At 32.1% G+C, this 23,528-nt stretch overlaps 2 protein-coding genes across 4 annotated transcripts; one reads left to right on the top strand and one right to left on the bottom strand.

The window, feature by feature from the left end:
- The first annotated feature begins 2,224 nt into the window (after nt 1–2,224).
- On the top strand, nt 2,225–15,353 carry LOC123262696 (DNA polymerase delta catalytic subunit). Of its 2 annotated transcripts, XM_044725039.1 has the most exons (5): nt 2,225–2,409; nt 2,543–2,651; nt 3,687–3,725; nt 8,398–11,417; nt 15,093–15,353. In XM_044725039.1, the coding sequence occupies exons 1-5, from the start codon at nt 2,354–2,356 to the stop codon at nt 15,187–15,189; spliced, it is 3,321 nt and encodes a 1,106-aa protein (XP_044580974.1). In that variant the 5' UTR covers nt 2,225–2,353; the 3' UTR covers nt 15,190–15,353. The 2 variants fall into 2 exon arrangements, with proteins under 2 accessions (XP_044580974.1, XP_044580975.1); XM_044725040.1 differs by lacking the exon at nt 3,687–3,725 and having other exon boundaries at nt 2,226–2,409.
- Nucleotides 15,354–15,377: 24 nt separating this feature from the next.
- On the bottom strand, nt 15,378–20,091 carry LOC123262698 (ADP-ribosylation factor-like protein 1). Of its 2 annotated transcripts, none has more exons than XM_044725041.1 (6): nt 19,978–20,091; nt 19,760–19,876; nt 19,517–19,616; nt 18,368–18,484; nt 16,320–16,431; nt 15,378–15,845 (listed from the first exon to the last, which is right to left on the bottom strand). In XM_044725041.1, the coding sequence occupies exons 2-6, from the start codon at nt 19,761–19,763 to the stop codon at nt 15,636–15,638; spliced, it is 543 nt and encodes a 180-aa protein (XP_044580976.1). In that variant the 5' UTR covers nt 19,764–19,876; nt 19,978–20,091; the 3' UTR covers nt 15,378–15,635. The 2 variants fall into 2 exon arrangements, with proteins under 2 accessions (XP_044580976.1, XP_044580977.1); XM_044725042.1 differs by having other exon boundaries at nt 19,958–20,084.
- Between the last annotated feature and the right edge of the window lie 3,437 nt (nt 20,092–23,528).

Consider the following 23,528-nt stretch of genomic DNA (forward strand, 5'->3'; position numbering starts at 1 on the left):
TTGTATGTTTAATTTTTCTCAAAATTTTTTTTTTGGGATTGCAATAACATTTATTTTCTTCTATCGATTTTTGAGCGGAGAAAATTTATCTTCTGCCAAAATTTGTCTTCTGCCAAAATGTAAATTATCAGATATCTATTGATTATTTTTTGTTTCTTTAAAGAAAACTCTAAAGAAGAAATAGTTTTTAATCAGTTTTTGTCCCTGTCTTGTTTTTCAGAAACTGAAGAAAAACTTCAACAGACTATAGATAGTCAGCGTACCAAATTTTCTCCAGTTTCGAAACTAGTTTCTGGCACTGAAGAAAGTGATGTGGATATGATCAAAAATAACCGTGAAAAAAAAAAAAAAAACGGAAAGTGGCGATAATTCTATCCAATCTGTCCTTCAAGAGAAATTAGCCTTAAAAGAAAAAGAATATCCATTTCTTATATAGCTCTGAAGTCCTTTCAATAGTTATTTGCAGATAAAAATATATAGAATTATCTGTATTACTGTATGGAATGTTCTTGTAGAGGCCCACAGCTACACCTGGATGTATCGAAATATGTAACATTAAACCTGGAATAAAAATTTAGTATGGATAGTCTATTCGATCTCATATAGCTTTAAGGAAGTTCTAATTGTTATTTACAGATAAAAATACATTAAAATACTCTTATTTTTATATCGAATATTCCTATACAGGCCTATAGCTACATCTGAGTATATCCAGATACATAATATTGGAGTTGAAATAAAAGTCCAATCCGAATAATCCATTTGATACCATTTAGTTATAAGACATTTTTAATTGTATTCTACAAATGAAAATACATAAAAGTGATTGTAATATAATACTGGTTTTTCATATAGAGGTCCACAACTACACCTAGGTATAATTTCTTATGTAGCTCTGATGTCCTTTTAATAGTTATTTGCAGATAAAAATAAATAGAATTATCTGTATGACTGTATGGAATATTCCTGTAAAGGCCCACAGCTACACTTGGGTATATCCAAATATATAACATTAAACCTGGAATAAAAATTTAGTATGAATAGTCCATTCGATCTCATAAAGCTTTAAGGTACTTCTAATTGTTATTTACAGATAAAAATACTTTAAAATATTCTTATTTTTAAATCGGATATTCCTATAAAGGCCTATAGCTACATCCAAATATATCCAGATACATAACATTGAACATGAAATAAAAGTCCAATCTGAATAATCCATTCGATATCACATAGTTATAAGACAGTCTTAATTGTATTTTACAGATGAAAAGACATAAAAGTGATTGTAGTATAATACTGGTTTTTCATATAGAGGCCCACAACTACACCTAGGTATATCCAGTCGTATAACGATAGACTTGACATAAAAATCCACTCGGGATAGTCCGATTGATATAAGTAGACGTAAGATACTCTTAAAGTTAATTTACCGATAAAAACATATTAAACTAAAGTTATCATAAAACTGGACACTCCACCAGAAAATACTTTTTATCATTACGCTATGTTATTGGATTTTCTAATAGAACCCACTTGCTCTAGTACATCTTGGTAAATCCAGATATAAATTCTCTCGGCATACAAATTCCATTAAAAACCAGATAGAAATTCTCGAGACATATAAATTCCATTAAACTTTCCGTTTTTTCCCTTTGAAAATTTGTATAGATATGTATATGGATTTGCAGCGACAAAAGCACATTAGACCCCAATAAAGTTATTTTTTATTGGAATCTATGGGATTATTTCAATAGGGTTCAACAGTCTGATTTGAAGTAGTGAATTGATGGTTTATAGATGTTTGATTAGATAAGATTGACGATTTAGATAAATGTACTTGAGACTTAGCATGATTCCTGATGACAGCTATTTCTGCAGTTATAGATACATTACATAACTTACATTTAGCTTTATACGCATTTTGATCATCACGAGTTAGCCATTTTCCAAAGTCTTTCTCAGAAAGCCAACAGTCGCGGAATTTCTGTGGTCGTCGCGTGTTAAGGCGAATTTTTTTCTTTGGTGGAGTATTCTCAGAATCACTTTCTGCATTATTTTGTGTTGAATCCATGCTAAGATAGTAAGGATTACTACTAACCAAACCAAGGACCAAATAAAAAAAAAATAATAATAGTAATTACACGCCAGCGCTCTTAAAAATGAACCACCTTCTACCGGTAAGCTAAATAACTTTTGTATCTTTCAATCCCACTGTATCCAATTTCCCGCCATATCCCATAACCACAACAAGCATTTGTTGCGTCCAATTCTCACTATTTTATACGTACTTGTATTGAACATAAAATAACTATTTAATAAAGTAAAAATATAAAATTAACAAAGCAAATGCACAATGAATAAACGCAATGCGTCAACGTCAAGACCTCCTGCCAAAAAAGGAAAATTCAAGTAAGTGATTTTATTTATTTTTCATTGCTTATCATCCACATTAATTTTTAACCTATCACTTGCCTCATAATTATAATCATTTTCGTTTATTGAACTATTATTAATTTAATAATTTGATTGATTTATTTATTAGCGACGACGATGATGATGAGGAGCTACCCAGTTCTTTTGTCGCCGAGTTGGCGACAATGAATGACATGGATGAGGACTTTGGTGATGTCAGTCAGTTTTTTGATGAAGAGGTATTTTTATTATTAATTATTTGTTGAATTTATTAAAATAAAGTTTTTTACTATACTGAAATCAGCATACACTTGAAAATGTTGTTTTTTTTTTTTTTTTTTAAATAATACTGATTTTAGCAGACATCTGACAATTAGAATTTTTATAACAAATTTATACAGGAAAAAAAAAATATTTTTCAAATTACACACTTATAATTTTTAAAAACTTCTACATGTGGAATTTATATTGTTATTTTTTTTTTTGTTAGAAAAATTATAAAATAGTGAGATAAAATTTTTACAAAATTGATACCAAGAATTTTTTATATTTTTTAAATGTACAAATTTTCAGTTTAATTTCTAAAAATTTCTTCATTAAAAAAGCCAATACAAAAAATTGTTATTTTTTTGTTAATTTTTCTAGTTTTTTTTTTTTTTTATAATTTGCGCTCGTTAAAATAAAATTGGTTATAAATTTAATGACACTCAAGTTGAGAAATTTTTTACTGTTCTAAAATTAGCAGACGACAATTTTCAGATTTTTTTTAACCAAAAAATTATAAAGGAAATTAAATCAAAACTTAAAAACCAGAAACATGAAATGCGCAATATTTTAATACATATTATATTTTGTTGATGCTATCTGTGATCTAACATTTGTAATAAGTAATGTAAAACTAAATTGTAATTTTATAATTTAAATTACTCTAAGTAATACTGAACAAACAATTTTCAATTTTTAAAATTTAATAAAACTATTGATAAAATTGTATTAAAACATTGCCTTTGTATGAATTGTTTAGAAAAATAGTCTTTTTGCTGATATCAGTATCAATTTTTTCCTTTTAACTATATCAATGACAATGTTTGATGATTCATGAGTATGATTGTAGCCGACGTCGGACAATTTTTGAAAAGTTAACAAGTCATTAAATTATTATGAAATTAATAACATAAAAAAAATTGTCTGACATTCGCTACTATCAATACGATTATTTATTATTAGTATTATTATTATTATTATTATGTAATAATAATGACTTTGTTCTATAGTTTGGTCCTAGTACTTCTGATGATAAACAAGTAAATAAAGTGAGTCGAGTATTTATTGATGCTCAGTTTTCAGATCACGTAGAAATTTTTTTTTAGCTTGCATCATTGACAAAATCATTTATTAGTATTAGTAACTAATTTTTTTTTTAATTTTGCAGTCATTATGCTGCTAGAAAATCATTAAGAGTATAACTTGCTGCTTGCAATTCATAAAATTCTTTTAAATCATAGTAAATTTTTACCTGAATCGTGTTCGCATTTAAAACTTGAAACGGCTAAAAATACTTTTTGTTTAAGCAAATTTAAAGAAAATTAAAAAAATGTATTTTATCTGTTTTTTAAAAATCTATTACTTATCTACAAATATTGACAGAACGATTAATGTTTAATGTAATTTTTACATCTTTAGCTGTGCTAAACGCAAAGGTGATAACTACTATTAAAGTAATGAGTTTTAAGCATTAGATTTTAAAATTAATATATTTCTTCCTTATAATTAAATGACCCAAATAAATATTTTATTAAAAATCATTCTATAAAGAAACCGTATCTTTCTTTGCAATTATGAATATTAAAGCATTAAGCCGTATTAGGAAAAAACACTGATTTCTGTTGTATCTGAAATAAATACACTAATAAAAATTAAAGTATGCACAAGATACACTGAGAAAACAATTCATTTAAATGAAATGAGGCTCGTTAACTATAAATAAATCTCTTATTTAAATATCACCAGAAATATTTATTTGATACAAATAAATTTATTTATTTGAGACAAAGTTATAGTATATTTGAATGAAATCCAGATTTGTTTATAGTTAACAAATATTTCTTTTGTGCTAACAATCGTATATTTCAACCAATTTGGATTTGTTAACTATAAATAAATGGTATGTTTGAATATATTCAAAGCAATGATTTTTAGTTTTAGGTTCGGAAAGTTGTAAAAGTGGTCATATCGAACGTTTGGGGTAAAATGGGCACTTCTTTTGGAATTATTAATTATACTGAAATGAACAATGGCAATAAAGTTAGCCGACATCTGAAAATTTTTAGAATTTTTTTTATTGAAAAAAATTTTACAAAAAAATTTTTTTTTTAATTTCATTTGTAAAAAATTCGAAAAACTGTAAGTGCAATTAAAAAAAAATATTATTTAGTTCTAATTTAACACATTAAGCAAAATAAAAAAATAAAAAATGTCGACTAACTTTATTATTATAAATTAACAGACATCTGTAAATTTTTTCGACTTTTATAACAATAAAATTATTATGAAAAAATTTTAATTAAAAAATTTCACATGTTAAAATTAATAAAAAATAAAAATTATAAGTAAAAATTTTTAGAATCATTTTTTTATTGTAATTAAGATCAATAGGTAAATTAATATTATAATAAAATAAATATAAAAGAAATAGTGGTTGGTCACAAAAAAAAGTCAAATGTAAACAATACTCTTACATTCAAAAATAGCTTCACCAAGCGTAATTTACTTGAAGCGAGATTTGTTAATAGTTAATAAATCTTTATTTGAATGAAATAAATGAGTCGATTCAATTAAATAAACCAAAACGAAGTAGTATTTGATACAAAGTAATATATATTTAAATAAAAGAAATTTGTTAACATTAAATAAATATTTTTGATTCATTTCAAATAAATCTGTGCATTTAAGTCAAACAAACCGTTTTCTCAGTGTACATTGATAAGGTTACAAGACAGCTGATCCACAGACAATGGATCCGTGACGATTCTAAACGAGAAAATTCTTTATAAGGGTGAAAAAAGTCGATAATAAGTTATTAATAATAATTATTAATAACATACCGCAATCATTTCTGTAAAATACTTGAATAAAAAATTTTATAATTCTTTTTTACGGATCAATTGTCCGAAATTCAGTAGTCGCATCAACATTGAAAATCATACAACTTGAGTTCTTTTTTCAAGAGATTAAATATTTATTACACAAATAATATATTGTTGAATTCAACTATTCGGTGTAACTAAGTTCAGTGACAAAACGATTTATTGAATATGAATTATTAAAAACTCATAAATTAATTACTTATGGCAATAAGCTGGAGTAATTTAAGATAAAAAAAAAAAAAATTGAGATAATAAGTGGTAACTTTAAGAAATTATTATTTTTGACTCAAATTATCATTTTAAATTAGACTAAAAAAAAAATAATCTTTGTTCTTTGCGAATTCCTGTTGATAGTCTTTTGATTTTATATTAATAATTTAAAGAGCCACTAAGGAGGATAGTCACTGTGACAGCCCAAAAAATAGCTGATTTTGAAGAATTTTTTTGACCGGAAAAATAAAGAAATTTTGGGATCAGATTGGTTTTTTTCCAATCAAATGTACATTGAAGATTAATGTCTTAAATTTTCAGTTAAATTAAAATTTTCAAAATTATCTACCTTCAACCTTAGCAACTATAAAGACGAACAAAATAAAAAAAAAAATTTGAAAATCGGTTGATATTTGTTTGAGTTATCAATGCGACCAGTTTGAAAAAGTCGTTTTGAAAAAAAAGCGTTTAAAGTTTTTAGTCTATGGGACATTCCATAGTGACTGGTGGGACATTTGACTCTAGAATTCCATCAATTATAAGCTACAATTATGTGACTGAAACGTATACTATCGTAAAATGTATCTTATAATATAGAAAAATAACTAATTAACAACATCCCTTCGTCAAAAACCTCAATTACTTTTTAAGTTTCTCGTAATTATCGTTTGACTGGTGGGACTTCGAGAAATCTTTCTCTCTTACCGCAGTATACTTAAAGTCGAATTTCAGTTCGACCACTAAACTTTTAAAAAATATTTCTTTCTCAATACAAAATTTATCCTACAAACATTCAATATTATAAAGAATTAGACTGATTACCTACGTAGAAACAATTGAAAAGATTGTTTTTTATTGTGACTGGTGGGACAAGTACCAAATTTCTACATCAAGTTGTTTATTAAAAAGACTTTTATATTATTTCAACCTTAGAAACATTATTGTTTATATATTTAATTAAAAATTATTTAGGATAATTAGAAAAAAACTAATTAAAAAACACAAATAAAGGATTTAGCATGCTGCCAACACGTTATTGATAAACTTAGGTGTTAATTAATAACGAACATAAAAAAATTTGTTCCTAAAACTATAATAATAAATATGTTAGATAATAACAAACACAAAGTTAATTTGCTCTTAAAATTCGTCCGTTTTTTATCCTGTTTTCGTCGGGTTATGAATCTTAGGAGAATAGTAAATATGTATGTACTCAGAAAAATATACAAGAAATAAAGTGAGAATAGGAGAAGATTCATAAATAAGGATGACATGCAAAATCGTGAAGCATTCCACATTTTTAAAATTAAATAATGTTGTGAAGCGGGAAAGAATAAGAGTTACGGCAAGTATTACGTGAAGCGTTCCACATTCGCACGTAACAGGATAATTGAGAGGATAGCTTGCGAGAAAAATCGCCAAATTAGTGATTATTTCGGTTGAAAAAAAAATTTCATCATTTAACTGAAGATCACTAAGAGAAATAAAGCTATAAATTTCAGTACTTTAACTAAATTTTATCATGCATTGACTAGAAGCCAGTGTCCCACCAGTCACATGTGACTGGTGGGACATATTTTAAATGATTTTCAAAACTATATTTTGGATTTTTTGACAATTATAAGAAGTTTAAATCATTTTTAACATGTTTATTGTTACTTCTACAAAGAAAAAAAATTGAACAATTCAGATTTGAGGTTGGGAAAACCACTTTTCTATCTTTTTGCGTGACTGGTGGGACATGTGATGAGCTTATGTTCAAATACGAATTATACAAAAACTAACGTATCTTTTCGTTTGAATCAAACATAATTATTTTCTTTATTTAATTATTCTTCTTAAATACAATGAATCACTAGCTGGAATTGATAAGATGATTTAAAAAACGTGTTACCGACTTAAACAGCATTTGGCCCGGATACCATTTAGTACGACTGAAAAGTTACTAGGAGAGAAAAATCGATTTTCTTATTGATTAAAAAAAAATTTCTTTACAAATTCGTAAAATATAGACTTTTAATAATAAATTAAGACTAAATTAGAATTAACTAGAGAAATTATTCATGATAACTAGAGAAATTTTAAAATCTTAGTCATTTTCCCATTTCGCATGGAATGCCCCCTATTTTACCTTACGTTACTCCAAAATCATGTATCTCATGAAATTTTTATACTTAAATTAAACTATCGAGTCCTGGGCCTTATGAAAGTTCTTCCTCCTTATCTCTATTGATGTCCCTGACTTTTTTAATCTTTTTATTTTCAATTCGTATTTCAGCAGATTCGACATTTTCGTCGGAGCGCTGAGTGAAAACGGTCGGTCTACCTGCTCTCACTAAAGTGATTATAACTCAGAAAATTTTATGTTTTGATCTAAAATTTTATCTTTAAAAAATAATTTTTTTTATTCGTCACAATGGCTATCTTACTTGAATAAAATCCAAAACTTGTAAATTTACCAAATTTGTGGATGTTGCAAATACCATTTTAGGGTTCAGCATGGCACCATATCTATAATCTCATAAATTGTCACAAAATGCTACTAACTCCATCTTTGATTTCCACACCCCAAGCTTCCCTAAATATCTAACCCCGAAAGCCCTCACCTAACCTCCAAAATTGCTTTCAGGGTCCCGTAGACGAGAGCCCATCTTTAAAATGGGCGCGTCCGCCAGTTCCCGAACTAGACCCGAGCAAGGATGCCCTAATCTTCCAACAAATCGAAGTGGACCACTACATTGGGAAGCCCATTAATGGAATGCCCGGAAGCAGAGGAGGTTCTATTCCCATAATTCGTATGTTTGGAGTGACCATGTCGGGTAATTCTGTGTGCTGTCATGTCCACGGTTTCTGTCCTTACCTCTATGTGTCAGCACCCCCAAAGTTCACCAATCAGAACTGCCGTCCTTTCCGCGATGCGTTGGATACTGCTCTAAGGAAGGATATGCGTAGTAACCCAGAGAACATAGTCGAGATCGTGCTTGCTGTGTCCTTAGTCCAGAAGAGAAACGTCTACGGATACGCCGGACCCGACTTTAGCCCCTTCCTCAAAATCACCCTGGCGGTTCCCCGGCTGGTCGCCGCTTGTAAACGGGTCCTGGAGCGGGAAGTAGTTTACCCCACATTTACCCACGAGTACCGCGCCTTTGAAAGCAACATCGACTTCGACATCCGCTTCATGGTCGATACCGGCGTCGTCGGGTGTTCTTGGATCGAGTTACCCCCGGGGAAATGGCGCCAACGCACCAAGCATGAGCACAATCTGCCTAGGATCACCCGCTGCCAGATCGAGGCTGACATTGCCTGGGACGAGTTCATCGCTCACGCTCCCGAAGGCGAGTGGTCCAAAGTTGCCCCCATCAGAATCATGAGCTTCGATATCGAGTGTGCAGGCCGTAAGGGAATATTCCCCGAGGCTAACCACGACCCAGTGATCCAGATCGCGAATATGATAATCCGTCAGGGCGAACCTGAACCCTTCCTCCGGAACATCTTCACTCTAGACACTTGCGCCCCTATAGTAGGATGCCAGGTTCTCAGTTTCACTACTGAGAACCTGATGCTGCAAAAATGGGCCGAGTTTGTCCGCGTAGCTGACCCTGATATCTTCACCGGGTATAACATAAACAACTTCGACTTTCCCTACCTGATAAATCGCGCCAACCACCTCAAAGTCAATAACTTCTGTTTCCTGGGGAGAATCAAGGATAAGAAGTCTGTGATCAAGGATACGGTCCTCCAAAACAAACAGATGGGCCGTCGTGAAAACAAGTACATAAACTTCGAAGGTCGCGTACCTTTCGACTTACTTCTGGTTCTAGTTCGCGACTACAAGCTCAGATCCTACACCCTGAACGCGGTTAGTTACCATTTTCTGCAAGAGCAGAAAGAAGATGTCCACCACAGCATAATAACTGATCTACAAAATGGCGATGCGCAGACACGCCGTCGGTTGGCAGTTTACTGCTTAAAGGATGCTTATCTCCCACTGCGTCTCCTGGACAAACTAATGTGTATTATTATTTATATGGAAATGGCGCGTGTTACTGGTGTGACATTGCCCAGTTTGCTCACTCGCGGCCAACAGATAAAAGTAGTATCCCAGTTGCTCCGCAAGACGCGCGAGCACGACTACTTGATGCCAGTCCATACTGGTGCTATTAGCGAGGAACAGTTTGATGGTGCCACTGTATTGGAACCAAAACGCGGGTACTACAGTGACCCAATAGCGACTCTTGATTTCAGTTCTCTGTATCCCAGTATTATAATGGCGCACAATTTGTGCTACACTACTCTGTTGTCCCAGGGTGCCAAGAATAAGCTTTCTATCAGCGATGAAGATATTACACGGACTCCGTCGAATTCTATATTCGTGAAAAGCAACCTGCGTAAAGGAATCCTCCCGGAAATTTTGGAGCATCTGCTTCAGGCGCGTAAGAAAGCCAAGGCTGAGCTGAAGAAAGAAACAGATCCTCTTAAGCAGAAGGTTCTTGATGGAAGACAATATGCGCTGAAAGTCTCTGCTAATTCTGTCTACGGATTTACTGGAGCCCAAGTTGGAAAGCTTCCTTGCCTAGAAATCTCCGCTAGTGTCACCGCGTTTGGTCGGCAGATGATTGACTTCACCAAGCAGCAAGTGGAGGAGCAGTACCGAATCGCGAATGGATATGAGCATGACGCGAAAGTCATTTACGGAGACACTGATTCGGTAATGGTTAAGTTTGGAACCAAGAAGATTGAAGAGGCCATGAGGTTAGGTCAAGAAGCTGCGGACTTTGTTACCGGGAAGTTCATCAAGCCGATAAAGCTTGAGTTTGAGAAGGTCTACTTTCCGTACTTGTTGATCAATAAGAAGAGGTACGCGGGGTTGTACTGGACCAAGGTGGAAAAGTACGACAAGATGGACTGTAAGGGCTTAGAAACCGTTCGGCGAGACAACTGTCCTCTGGTAGCGAATATGATGAACACATGTCTTAAGATTTTGCTGATTGAGAGGAACCCGGAGGAAGCGCTGGACTACGCGAAGCAGGTGATCAGCGACCTGCTGTGCAACAAAATAGATATTTCGCAATTGGTAGTCACTAAGGAATTGACCAAGACTGATTACACCGCGAGGCAGGCTCACGTAGAGCTAGCTGCCAGGATGAAGAAGAGAGACGCGGGTACGGCGCCGAAGTTGGGTGATAGAGTGCCTTATGTTTTCACGAGTGCTGCTAAGGGTACCCCAGCCTACATGAGGGCAGAGGATCCTATTTATGTTCTAGAGAATAACATTCCATTAGATGTTAATTATTACTTGGAGAACCAGCTGTCGAAGCCCTTGGTCAGGATTTTTGAGCCGATCTTGGGAGACAAGGCTGAGAGTTTGTTACTCAAGGGTGAGCATACCAGGACTAGGTCTGTGGTCACTTCGAAGGTTGGAGCACTGGCGGCTTTTACCAAGAAGAAGGCCGCGTGTATTGGCTGCAAGAGTGTCCTCCCCGCGGATAGAGAGAAGATGGCGGTTTGTAAGTACTGTGAGGCCAAGGAGACCGACTTGTATCAGACTGAGTTGCTTGCGGGTAGAAAACTAGAGGAAAAGTTCTGCAGGCTGTGGACTGAGTGCCAGAGATGCCAGGGTAGTCTTCATCAGGAAGTTTTGTGTACCAGGTGAGTTATAGGAGAATTTTATGATTTTTTTTTTTTTTTAATATTTTATGTTTAATAAATCATTTATTTGTAATAAATAATTCAAACATATGCTTTAAGGTAGTTGTCATGATACAATATTGTTAAAAAATTAGAGATTATACGCGCCGCAAAAGTATATGAGCTTGTAGCTAAGTAATCCATAATTTTTACGCAAGAATGTACCCGTGGAAACGTAACCCATACAGTATTTTTGTCCGACTTCGTAGATATATACTTTTTTATAAATAGTTTAACTTTAATCCGTTATTTATCAATAATTAGACGGTCAAAAATTTTTTTTTTAACTCAACAAATACACTAAAAAATTGTCAGTTTTTTTAAAGTTTTTGACAGTTAGTTTTTTTTTATAACTAAAAAACTGGTACAGAACTGCAGAGAGCGTATGCAATTAATGTTAAATATGCAATTTTTAATTGAGTTCATCCCGGGTTATAGATGGTCAATCGACTTCGAATTTTGAGGGTAATTGTATCATGTCCTTAATAAGAATACAAAAATTTAGAATTTTCTGACGGTATGCCTTAACCACGACACTACCTTAATAGAAAATCTACCTAAAAGGTTAGGGCTTCACACGAGAGCGAGATTTTTCTCGTCTCGTCTCGGAAAAGCGAGAAGAGACGAGACGAGACGTTTTTGAAAATGTTATGGGCGATACCGAGACCACATATAGCGCAACCCGAGAGTCTCATTATTGGTCTCGTAAAATTTTTTTTATGAAGGTTTTATTAAAAAAATTAGAAAAAATCCACAAAGATAACAATAAATTTTACAAGGTATAAAATCTGGTGACCATCTGTGAAATAGTTTATTGTAACTTTAAGAAGAAAACTCAAAGTTGAAACTGTAATTTTTTGAGTATATGTATTAATATTTATATTCTATATCGTAGTTTGTCAATTCAAAACATCATGGCATCCTTAGCCGAGTATGATTTTTTCATATTTTTACTTCAACTTGTTAACTCTTCTAATAGTTACTTATCAGTATTACTTTTCATAAATACTTATTTTTGCAGATTTTTACATTTTAGATTTGAATGATTCCTTTTAAAAGATCAATGGGTTCACTTATACACTCGCTTGTGTATGTGTCTACAAGCGAGAGAGTCATAGATGTGTGTACTATTGAGGGGTTTTTTTTTACTCGAAATTTTCCACCTGGAAGATCCTCTTATTTACTACAGACATACAGTAAACTTTTTTTATATTTGACTCGTCCTTTTTCAACACCTATATAAAACAATTAAATATAAAGAGTTTCCATTATGATCACCAATGTGATTTGTCTATATAATATTTCAAAAGAATATTAATTATTATATTTGTTACAAATTTGCGATAATTAACGTTATTTTTCGAGAAAAATAAAATTTACTATTATAAAAACTAATCTCATAATAAATTCAGTACTTAACGGACAACTTTTATTGCCTCTATAGCGATGTTTTGAAAATTTAGTCTCTATTTGGACATCTGGAGAAATTTTTTATTTTTTCCTATACTTCTTGTAGTAAAGATATGAACAGTTATTGTATACATCTGTGGGAGTATATATAATAGAACTGGTCAAATACTCAAGTATTTAGTAACAAACTTATGTTAGATGCAAAAAAAATGTTTCAAGTATTCCGTAAAGATAAAATTTATGCTAAACTGCGTGACGAAAAATTTTTTATATTGACAATATTATGTGGATCAGAGAAATTCTCTAGAGTTGTTCATCAGTTTTACAAAAACTCATCAGTTTTTCCGATTTCAGATACAGTAAAATGTTAACAAGTGTGATTGTTAGTGATAATAACCCAAATAAGAGGCAAAGATCTAATGAAAGTGAAGATGAAATAAGTGAATAAGTGAATATGATATTTGTTCTTAATATTTAGAACTAAACGAGACAAGACGAGACAACTGGTAACGAGACGAGACCGAGACGAGACGAGACAACTAATAACGAGACGAGACCGAGACTTGAACGAGACTTAATTTTTTCGGAATTTACGAGACCGAGACGAGATTTTTAGTACTCTCGCCTACTCTCGTCTCGTGTGAAGCCCTATAAAAGGTAGGAAATAATTTTTAATAAGTTTAAATTAAAATTAAAATAATTAACGAAAAAATTTATTTTATTGTAAAAAAGCGTAGAATGCTTGATATCAAGTGTTATAAATATTTTATTGGCAAATATTCGTAAATGTTGAGTCATCATTAAAATATCTTGAAAAGTACCCCATGCTTTTTTACAATAAAATGAATTTATTTGTTAATCACTCAATTTTTATTTTAAACTTATTGAAAATTATTTTCTTTTCTTTAGTTGGGTTTTTTAGTTTTTTATATTGTTATTTATTTTTTACTTTTTAGTTCGATTTACCATTGAAGCGTGTTTTTTTAGTTTTTTAAATTGTAATTTATTAAGTTTGTAACTACCTCCCTGTGATGAGAGTTGAAAGACTAAGAAAAATTTTGTAACAGGTTTATTTTTATCGTAAATTAGTTTTGACATTTTTATCAGCGATAGTCATTCATGATTTTATTAATTGAGAGAGTAAGAAAAATTTTGTGAAGAGCATATTATTATTTTCAAAGGAATTTTTATAAATTTGGTATCATTAAAAAGGTCTTGAGAAGAATTAGTACTATTTCATAGTTTTATATATTTTTCAGCGGTAGTTAATTTTTTATGTTAAGTTTTTGGAGGAGTGTAGAATAGTTTGTTGATTCTATAAATTTTTTTCCCCTCCGGGCGTAAAGCGGCAACTTCAGCCCCGCTGCGCTAAACGAAGTTGCCGCTTTACGCCTCCGTCAAGAAAAAAAATAGTATACACTCCTCGGGAAGTAAATAAGAAAGCCTCAGATCACATGTAATTGTTGGCCGAGGCGAAGCCGAGTAAGACATTTCTTACTTTACTTCCCTAGGGGTGTAATATACTATTTTCCGTCACATTTGACCATTAAATTATTTGTAATTGATCCTGTCATAGCGTTATTATTTTTAAAATTTATTTCAAAAGTACCCAAGCCATGTATAATCTGATTGTGATTATAAATATCAAAAAATCATTAAGCCAAAGTTTTCTTATTCATAACCCGTAAATCTCGACAGTCATATACACAGAAAGAAAAATTTCTTGACTGGAGAACAAAATTCTTGGCTCAAGAAAATTTTTGGGTGCCTGAAGGAAGACCGAAGTTGTGTTGGCCGAAGTAAAAATTTTTCTTTAAATTCTATTCTTGGTGGAAGTAATTTTTTCTTAATTCAAATTATCATAAATACTTGATACAAAAAATTTTTATATTTGATCAAGATTTTTAGATACTTTAGGGAAGCAGCGCGACTTACTTCAGCTGAGAAAAAAATTTTCTCACCTTGAGAAAATTTTTCTCTTAAAAATTTTATACCCATTTAATATTATTTTATCATGCAATTATAGATATTGAATGAAAAAAATATTTTCTTGGCTCAAGTGAACCTTTTTTCCTGTATAGTGACTACAGGTTGCTAGAAACAAATAATTAATATTAATTGACCAGTCATTTGCTAGATCAATCGGTCAACTACTGATGCATTTATGGATTTATGCATTTACTCTACTTTTCTACATTTATTTTTAATAAATTTTTTTTATTTCAGTCGTGATTGTCCAATTTTCTACATGAGAAAAAAAGTACAAATGGATTTAGACAATCAAATAAAACGGATTGAAAGATTCGGCGTACCTGATTGGTAAAAGGATATTCACCAGTGATTCAATGATCAAGATTCAAGAATTAGTCCATCAATTTTGTCTTTAATAATAATTAGCAAAATTTGAATTACAAAAAACCTCTTGGTCCACCTTGGGTCGACATTTGTTGTATTAAATTATTTTTAATAATAAAAAACTAATTACATTTTTATAAAAAAAAAAAAATATTCTGTCCGTGAAAATTTTTTATTTATAATGAATTGATTAACTAATTATATCTACACACACGCACTCACTTTATTCGTGTAAGAGCGAAAATAAAGAGATAAATTTAGCCGTTTTTTTTAAAAGCATTTAAAAACATCCACATTCATACTGTTGTTTATTATTAATCATTAATTATAAATTAATAATTAATAATAAATTGGAAATATAATAATATTTTATAGTGTAATAAATAATAATTATTAATAATATTTAAATAAAAATTATTTTCGACTCTGCAGTGCATTTGCCAGCCAGTCCATGGCCTGGTCCAGACCCTCGCCTTTTTTGGCTGATGTTTTGAAAATTTGAAATGTACGATTTTTTAATGCGTCTAATCCTAGTGCCTGGTGGACTTCCGCGACACTCAGACATCCTGGCATGTCCTGTTTATTTGCTAATACTACTAAGATTGCTCCTTGTAATTCGTCTTCCTGATAATTATTAATATTTTTATAAATATTGACATTATTATTTTTGTCATTATTAATTGTAACAAATCAGGTTAATCAGGCCACAAATGCAATGTTGACAATTATTTCACACTTTAAAAAAATTTTTTAAACAAATTTTATGTAATTAAAAGTGTTTGAATTTTATAATCTGTTTATGGAATAGTGTATTATTTATATGTATTGTAATGATATATTTAAGACTTATATGACAATTTGTATTTTGACATGGTTTATTGAAATAATTTATTTATTTGATGTATGTATTTTTAGATTGCCTGAAGAAGTTGGGATGTCCGACGAAATGAAAAAAAAAAAAAAAAAAATAAATAAAAAAAAAAAAGCAATAAAGTGTGGAATAATTGTCAATATTGCGTTTGTGGTCTGATCAACCCGATTTATTACAATTATAAATTCCTTTGGATTTATTATTATTTATAAAAAATTTATAGTTACCCGGAGCATGTAAAGCAGTTCATCTTTGGATATTCCTATTCTATCTCTATCTGCTGAGTCTACGACGTATATTACTGCGTCTGTGTTTGAGTAATAACATCTCCAGTAAGGCCTAAAATAAAATATTCAATTAGTTTTCAAAATCAATAAATATTTCTATCTATCTATGACCAGTCAAAAAGTTTCATCTCTTCAGGGAGAAATTTCGTCTTATGAAAAATTATATGAAATTTGTTAGAAGTGAATTTCTAAAAACTGTCGCTTATAGCAATAATTCTATCTTCTTTTAATTTTATTAAGGACGTTCATGCATAAAACTTGATAATAAATATAAATTTTTCTTTTTTAAAAAAGTATTTAATTTATTTAAAAAAGTAATTAGCGACTAACAGTTAGATTTTTCAAATGAAACCTTATGATAGATCAGCATTGTTTTGAATTTAAAATCATAATATTTACATTGTTAGAATAGATTCCTTAATAAATAATGTTTCAAAAAATTATCTGATTCATGTAATTAATATAAATACATCGAAAATATAGTGTTGACGAACGTTAAAATTAATTATTTATTATTTTACTTAGTGTAATTAAAATTATTTTAGTTCATTTTTCGACGTACTGACAACAAGCACCTGAATACAGCTGATTAGATGGATAGAAATGACAGATTTGTCAAATTTAATGAACAATAAAGAGGGAATTCATATCAACGACTTATTTATATTGACTGATTTTTTGAAATAGATGCCTAAAAAATATTTCAGGAAAATAAAAAAAAAATATAAATTATTGTAAGATTATTGATATACTTTAAGAGCCAGTTTTTCAATCCAAGATAAAATTTTATCCAGGATAAAATTATTATTGCCAGTATATTTATATATATGAAATATATAGATATATTTTATCATTGGATAAAATTTTATCCTGGATTGAAAAACTGGCCCTAAGAATTTTCTGAAGATACCAATAATAAATTTTATAAAAAGTTAGTACTTATTTGACTCTAGCGTAGAGCATGAACTTCCTTAAAATTTAACAAAGTTGTAAAAATAATTTGAAATTAATTATAGACGATAAAATAAATTTATGAACAAATATTAGATAGATAAGTTTTTTTTTTTGTGAAAATTATAATATTAGAGAGATTAAAACTATCATTGTTACTTAATTCAAGATAAGTTAATTGATTGTTCCGGTGATGGAATATTTTTAATTTTCGTAGCAGAAAAAAAAATTAATTTTCATACCAATGATTTTTTAACCTATTTAGATTTTATATTATATAATAAATGTGGAGAAAATTAAAAATAAAAGCAAAATTGACAACATTGACATGATGAATTATGAGTCTGAGATTAATGTCAAAATGTTTATTATCGACAATTTAATTAATCAATATTTTTACAAATTTTACTCATTAATATTTACTCGTTGCCATGATAACCGTTGCTATGGTAACCGTTGCTATGATAACCATTGCCAAAAAAAAGTCACCATAGCGACAAAAAGCGACAACAATAAAAACGTCACATCAACTTTTTAATAAAAGTTATGATTATTTTCATGGAAAAAATTCGCCATAGCAACGGTTACTATGGCGACAATAACCATAGCAACGGTTACTATGGCAACGGTTACCATAGCAACGATTATCATGGCAACGAAAAGCGACAACAATGAAAACGTCACATCAACTTTTTACTAAAGGATATGGATAACACCTTGGAAATAAATTATATTGGATTTGAATAAAAATAATTTTATCTACATGGATAGATAGTTAAATTTTTAATAATATTGTTCCAGCATTGAGTTTTTTTATCGTATCTATTTTTATAAGAAAAATTTTTAAATCTTTTTTCTAGTGATAATTATATTTTTATTTGAAAAAAATAATTAGTGTCTTAGCAATTTCAATAAAATATTATAAACTAGAATAAAAAATTCTTTAAATTTATTGAATATTGGATAACAAAATTTGATTTAAGACCATGAAATTTAATGAAGAAATATTAGATCAGGAATAATTAAAAAAAAATTACCGTATGCTAGTTTGACCACCAAGATCCCATACTTGGAATTTAAGATTTTTGTAAGTTACTTGTTCAACATTAAATCCAATTGTTGGTATTGTTGTCACCACCTCACCAACTTGAAGTCTGAAAATATAATTAAGAAAAATTGTAAATAATATGACAATTAAAAAATATTTATCTAGTTTTCTCATTTTTTTTAAATTAATGACCTTTTAGTTAAAAAATTTCTGAAAATTTGATATTTATGTTGCTTTTAAAAAAGTAAGATGTGAAAACTTATTTCCGGAGAAATAAATTATTCTCTACTAGAAAATAATTATTATTAAAAAAAAAAATCAACAAGCAAATCGGCAATTCGTACTTTTCCAATTATTAATTTAAAAATATACATTAATTTATTGATAAAAATTTTTTTTATCATATATTAAGTATTTTTACATTTTAATATGAGAGTCATATTGGTTTTTCAGAACGATATATTTTTTAAGTTTAAAACACTTGATTTTTAATTAAAAAATTTTTCATTCCCAAATGCAAATTTACTATTTGATGCAAGAAGAGATCAATTACGATTTTTAAAAACTTTTTCAAAGTTTGAAAATCAGACATTATAATCATAAAAATAAACGCGAGTGTTAAATCAACGAAAATCGACTCTTAAAATTAAAAAAGTAAAAAATTATACCAAAAAATTAGAGAAACATTTAATTAACTGGTACTGTTTCAACTTCACAAACTCAAAGTCGAAAAAATAAAATAATAAATAACATGTCTGTTCTGATTGAATTCAACGGACAAAGAAGTCAGAGGCTGTGTTGAATGAAAATCTTCGAAAAATAGCCCTCAAGTCTGAGACCAAACTCCAAGTGCTTGAATTTAAATAATTATTGTTTGCTGTCAGATGTTTGATATCTACTTGCATCTTACTGATCACGTTCAGAGATTGTAAATAATTATCAGTCGCGTTTGAAATAGTAAGATTCAATCATGAGGTAAATAACTTTGCGGTTATTTTAGAAATTTTTCATTTAATAAACAGTCTTATGTAGACTTCTTCTATTATTTTTAAAAGTTTAGAATAACATTTAAGTAAAAAAATATTATTCTACAGTAAATTGAATTAGGTCATTAAATAATTGTGATTGTAATAAGTACCTGTAGAGTATTGTCGTTTTACCAGCACCATCAAGACCTAGTATAAGAATTCTCATTTCACGACTGCCGAGTAAATTACGAAAATAACTGAATAATCCACCTGTAAATATTTACCAAATAAATTTATAGTTGCGTGACTAACCATAAAAAATATTTCATTTTTTTATTTAATTATTGATAAAGAACTTTTAGATGTAACTATTTTAAATAATAATATTGATAGTGATCTAATTGAAAACTTACCCATGATATTGTGATATCATAAAAAATAATGTAGTTTTCAATTAAAGAGAAATAATAATAAAATTTGACGGTTATCAATTGCTGGTGATGACTGAGCCCATAGAGAAGTTGATAAAACTGTAACAATTCATTTTTATTAGTAACTGTAGATTGTATGTTTAATTAATTTTTTTAAATTCAATTTATATTTGCTTGTACAGTGAATATTAATTGTTTACTTAGTAATTTTATTAGTTCAGAGCGTTTGTGTATATTATTTATTATTTATTGCGGAGATGTCAAATAGTACGAAGGAGACACCGACTTGACTGCCATGCTGGCTGTTGTGAAAGCGCAGCTGCGCGCGCCATTTTTTTAAATTCAACGCCATCCGTAAATATTTAAATTTAAAAATCCGAGACTGAATTATTTTTTAACTTTTAATAAAAAATATATTTTTTTATAATTTGTTTATTTAATATTTTTATTTCATAATTATTTTCTAAATTGCTTTTTCAATTACTATTTTTTGCAAGACTTTATAACTTTTAATTCTAAATTTTTAACTGATAATTTTTTAACTTCCCGCTAAGAGAATCGAAGATTTTCAAAAATCGGGAAGTTATTGGTCTTACCCCGTTTTTCAAAAATCGAGTTTTCATCAGATCTCGACGTTTTGAGGTCCTAGGAAGCTTCCCTGAATGTTTTCGCGGTGATGTCCGTGTGTCTGTATGTATGTATGGATGTATGTATGTGTGTGTGTGTGTGTGTGTGTGTGTGTGTGTGTGTGTGTGTGTGTGTGGGTGTTTTCCTTAGGGGGGGGGGGAATCCTTTTTACGGATTCTAGGCGGAGCTGTTTGGCCTGGATATGTGGCGACTCGACGCAGCGTCATACTAAAACTCGACGCTAACGCCCCTACCCACTAAACCCTAAACCCCTTTCCTCTTTCCACTAATCCCTCATGGAAACCGCCGTTAGGCATTACTTCGTGGGGGGAGGATATAGCGACTGCTCTTCCTTCTGGTAATTAGGTATTATTTTACCTTTCTTCTAGTTGTTGTCATTTGCTCTTTTTCTTTCGATGGAACGCAAGTCTATAAGGACTTCTGTTGCAAACGTGTTTGCGGCGTTCCAGGCAGCCTCTGATGACAGCATTGCTTCTACTATTGTCTCTGGTTGGATTTTCTTCTTCAGGATCATCTCCAGCTCATCGCGCTGTAGGTAAAATCGTGGGCACTCAAAGAAAACGTGCTCCGCGTCTTCATTGATTCCTGGGCAGGACGGGCACTCCGGTGAATCATCATGCTTGAAGCGGTGAAGATACGTCCGAAAACATCCATGTCCTGACAACATCTGCGTCAGATAGTAATTGACCTCGCCATGACTCCGGTTTATCCAAATGTCGATTTTCGGTATGAGACGGTGTGTCCATCTTCCTGTTGTCGCGGCGTCCCACTGCGATTGCCATCGTGCGATGCTGTTCTGCCGTTCTTCAGCTCTGAGTTCCTCGGCACTTAGTGTGGTTGACCTCTTTCGTTGGTAAAGGTTCCGTCTTTCCTCAGCTAGAACTCTAAGCGGCAGAGTTCCGGAAATGACACACACTGCTACTTCTGATATCGTGCGGAATGCACTGGCTAGTCTTACAGCGCTCAGTCGATATACTGGTCCAGCTTTTCTCCATGATTCTTGCAACTTCAGCGCGTCTGCCCAAATGGATATTCCATATGTGAGCACCGATGTGACAACTGATGATAGTAGTAGTCTCCCTGCTCTGCTTTGGCCCTCCGACGTTCGGCATCAGTCGTGCGAGACTAGCCCTCACTACTGACGCTTTGGCACTGACGTGTTCCACTTGCTGTTTAAAGTTGAGACGGGCATCAAGTATCACTCCCAAATATCGGATGTAAGGTTGTGATGTGATTTCTTGTTCGCCGACTTTCAGCTTGATGGTCTCTAACACTTTTCTGCTGGATATAAGCACTGCCTCAGTTTTGTGTGTAGCCAGATGCAGGTTTACCGTATTCATCCACCGATGGACTTGCTCGAAGGTGAAGTCGAACATGTTGTTAATTTCGTCAAGGTGTTTAGCGACGATTACTACGGCTACGTCGTCTGCATATGCTACGAGTTTTACACTTCTTGGCAATTTCAATCTCAATAGGCCATCGTACATGATATTCCACAGCAGTGGACCAAGTACAGAGCCCTGGGGTACACCTCCTGTAATATCGTACTCTTTTAGACCATTCTTCGTGTCGTATTTAAGAACTCTATCGGTGAAATAGCTGGCCACTATTCTACACAGGTATTCTGGAACGTTTTTCTCTCGAAGAGCTTGCATGATGCAGTTCCAGTTGGCGGAATTGAAGGCGTTTTTAATGTCTAATGCCGCCACCAGGCAATACTTCTTTGTGCCACCCTTCCATCTGGTTCCTGCGATCGCTTCTTTAGCCGTGCTAACAACCAGATTGATCGCGTCGAGGGTTGATCGTCCTTTCCGGAATCCATACTGGTTGTCTGCCAGGAGTGGGTCGACTACTGCATCTATTCGTTGATGAATTATGCGCTCAAGTATCTTACCCGCCGTATCTAGCATGCAAAGTGGTCGGTAAGATGACGGTTCTTCTGGTGGTTTCTTCCCTTTAGGTAACAGTACCAATCGTTGCTGTTTCCACTTACGAGGAAAAGTCCCCTCCTTGAGGCATGCATTATAAGCGTCTAGGAATAATGTTGGAGCTGCCTTTATGATGGTTTTCAAGGCTAAATTAGGGATTCCGTCCAATCCCGGCGCTTTATTATTCCCTACACGGTTACAAGCCTCCAGCAGTTCTTCTTCAGTGACAGGTGGGATGTCGTCCAATTTGCCTGGCGCCAACTGGTAATCGTAGTTGCGTTGCTGTGGAAACAGTGCAGTGACGATTTTCTGAAGAAGTTGAGGACACGTAGGTGATGGCATTTGTTGTTTTTTCAGGTGGGTCATAACCACCTTATAAGGCCTACCCCACACGTCTTTATCCACCTCGTATATAAGCTCTTTCCAGCATCTTCTTTTGCTCTCTTTGATGGCTTTATTCAGTTCACGACGCGCCTTTTTGTACTCTGCGATCAGCTCCACTGAGTTGAGCCGTTGATAGCCGCGCTGAGAGATTCTTCTTTTCTTATGACACTCTTTACGGAGGACGCTGATGTGGTCGTTCCACCAATGCACCGAAGGTCTCGAATTTATGCCACGTTTACGAGGCATACTGGCATCACAAGCATGTGTTACTCTCCTCATCAGGTCCTTAGTCTGTTCTTCTGCACATCCAGTGTTGATCGGATCACCATCGAGGGCTATTAGTAATGCTTCTGGGTCAAAAGATTTTACCTTCCAACCAACGATGTTAGACTGCTTGACTGGTCTTTTGGGGTTCTGGTCGCTTGATATTTCCCAGAATATCGCATGATGGTCGCTGGCAGTGTAGATGTCCAACACTTTTCAGTTGCAGTCGCCTCTGGCAAGGCTATTACTGACAAAAGTGAGGTCTACAATTGAGCTTGCGTCACCTTTGGTGTAGGTCGGCGTATCACCACTGTTGAGCAAAACCACATCTAGTGTAGTAAAGGTCTCCAGTAGTGCTTTCCCTCGTGCGTTTGTATGTTTGCTGCCCCAGTCAACTGCCCAGGAGTTGAAGTCTCCGGCTATCGCTACTGGATGGTATTGCTTCGCACCTTCGGTTAGTCGATCCAGGAAATCAGTGAAGTCAACAATGGAGAGGCTAGGTGGTGCGTAGCAGCTATAGAAGCGGA

This window comes from Cotesia glomerata, linkage group LG4 (genome assembly GCF_020080835.1).
Source record: "Cotesia glomerata isolate CgM1 linkage group LG4, MPM_Cglom_v2.3, whole genome shotgun sequence".
NCBI lineage: Eukaryota > Metazoa > Arthropoda > Insecta > Hymenoptera > Braconidae > Cotesia > Cotesia glomerata.

Bases quoted from the DNA above. Each gene is read 5' to 3' on its own strand.
- LOC123262696 (XM_044725039.1), top strand. From the start codon at position 2,354: ATGAATAAACGCAATGCGTCAACGTCAAGACCTCCTGCCAAAAAAGGA. The intron at 2,410-2,542 runs GTAAGTGATTTT...TTTATTTATTAG, and splicing joins GCCAAAAAAGGAAAATTCAA to CGACGACGATGATGATGAGG. The intron at 11,418-15,092 runs GTGAGTTATAGG...TTTTTATTTCAG, and splicing joins CAGGAAGTTTTGTGTACCAG to TCGTGATTGTCCAATTTTCT.
- LOC123262698 (XM_044725041.1), bottom strand. The intron at 18,485-19,516 runs GTACTTATTACA...TTATATTTTCAG, and splicing joins AAAACGACAATACTCTACAG to ACTTCAAGTTGGTGAGGTGG. The intron at 16,432-18,367 runs GTAATTTTTTTT...ATTTTATTTTAG, and splicing joins GGTGGTCAAACTAGCATACG to GCCTTACTGGAGATGTTATT.